Genomic DNA, 1,972 nt, shown 5'->3' on the forward strand with positions numbered 1-1,972 from the left:
GAGGATATGGGCAAACAATTGTAAATCTGAAGACAATTGAAATTTTCCTCTGTTGTACTTCATCCCATATTACACCAGTATAATGGGAATTAGAAGAACGTGCACAAAGAGGAAAAATATATGACCAACCTTTCATCAAGGAAGGACAAATGATTTCTGGATATCATTTATCATTGAGTCTTAAGATATAATGTAAGACTAAATTCAAGGACAAAGATATCTGAACGGACAATGATTCCAGCTTTGTCTTCAGGCATCTTATAGTTTCTGTGCTTTGTCAAATTGTTGTTTGGAAGTACAGGCTCTTTCCGATGCACAGTCACAGCAATTTCATGATTGTTTTGCTTTTTTTCCATTTAAAATGGGCCTTTTAGCAAAGCAATGTTGTTTATGTTGTTCTTGTTTTTTTTGGCAAATAACTGTCACTGTAGAAGTCCATATTTTAAATATGCAAATGAAAAAACATACATCACCCTGTTATACCTCAGAAATACTCATGGTGTCAGTGTGTACTAGTGAACAAGAAGTCACGGCCATTCTCCACCCTTCAGTGTCAACGAATTTAAAACTTGATTCTGCTATTGTGCCGCAGTTCACATAACACGCTTCGTGTATGACTGCATTGTGACGTTTTGTGTTTATTAGAAGAATTCACGGATGCATCGTTGACATGTTTTAACCTGTTTGTTGATAATTTTAATATATACGTGGTCTTTCTCGGAGTAACAATGGAATACAGCAGATTTGAGATTCACTACGGCCTTGCTTTCATTTTTCTTGCACTCCTCCCCGTCTACGGAGACGTGAGTTACTCTGTTCCGGAAGAAATGAACCGTGGATCTGTAATCGGAAATATTGCAAAGGATCTGGGACTTGATCTGGGCAGACTGTCCGCTCGCAAAGCTCGAATTGATACAGAGGACAGCAGTGTTAAGTACTGCGGTGTAAATCTGAATACTGGGGACTTGACTGTTCAAGAAAGGATTGATAGAGAAGCGCTTTGTGCGAAAAAGGCATCGTGTGTTCTAAAACAGGAACTCGTTCTGGAAAATCCATTGGAACTACACCGTATTAGTATCCGTGTTAAGGATATTAATGATAATTCACCACAGTTCAAGGAGGATTCACTAAATTTTGAAATTCGGGAATCGGCCGTCAAGGGCTCGCGCTTTCTGCTAGATGAGGCACACGATGGAGATATCGGAGAAAATGCTGTTCAGGGCTTCTCACTTCAAGAGAACGAACATTTCAAACTAAACGTTAAGTCAAAAGGCAGTGGAAGAAAATATGGGGAACTAGTCTTAGACAAAGAATTAGACAGAGAGGACAAAAACGAGATTATGCTGTTGCTTAGCGCTTTTGATGGTGGCTCTCCTCAGAGATCAGGCACTGTGGTCATACACGTCACTGTCCTGGATGCTAATGATAATGTACCAGTGTTTAGCCAAACCGTCTATAAAGCCAGTCTGCCTGAAAATTCTCCTCTAGATACATTGGTGATCACAGTAAGTGCAACTGATGCAGATGAGGGAGTGAACGGTGAAGTTACTTACGGATTTGATCATGTTTCAGATGAAAACCAAGTTTTCTCTTTAAACCCTAAAACCGGAGACGTTAGAGTGGCTGGAGCCATTGATTATGAAAAAGAATGGTCTTATGAAATGCAGATCAGCGCCAAAGATGGTCTGGGATCGGCGTCATATACAACTCTAATAATCGAAGTTACTGATATGAATGATAATGCCCCAGTGATATATCTAAAATCACTCTCTAACCCCATACCTGAGAACGTGTCACCTGGTACAGAGGTGGGCATCATTAACGTGCAGGACAGAGACTCAGAGAATAACAGACAGGTCCGCTGCTCCATTCAGCAGAATGTCCCTTTTAAGTTGGTTCCTTCTATTAAAAACTATTATTCTCTGGTGACCACAGGACAACTGGACCGTGAACTAGTGTCTGATTACAACAT

The 1,972-nt window shown here is 40.3% G+C and overlaps 1 protein-coding gene across 1 annotated transcript; it reads left to right on the top strand.

Annotated features, from left to right (window-relative positions):
- Positions 1–618: 618 nt before the first annotated feature.
- Positions 619–1,964, top strand: LOC111649486 (protocadherin beta-15-like; the record flags this gene model as incomplete). Its single annotated transcript, XM_023399232.2, has 1 exon — positions 619–1,964. A coding segment is annotated over exon 1 (1,236 nt), but the record flags the coding sequence as incomplete, so codon positions are not given.
- Between the last annotated feature and the right edge of the window lie 8 nt (positions 1,965–1,972).

Source organism: Seriola lalandi, unplaced genomic scaffold, assembly GCF_002814215.2.
Source record: "Seriola lalandi dorsalis isolate HSWRI2012SDOR001 ecotype SW California unplaced genomic scaffold, Sedor1 jcf7180002051014, whole genome shotgun sequence".
Classification (NCBI taxonomy): domain Eukaryota; kingdom Metazoa; phylum Chordata; class Actinopteri; order Carangiformes; family Carangidae; genus Seriola; species Seriola lalandi.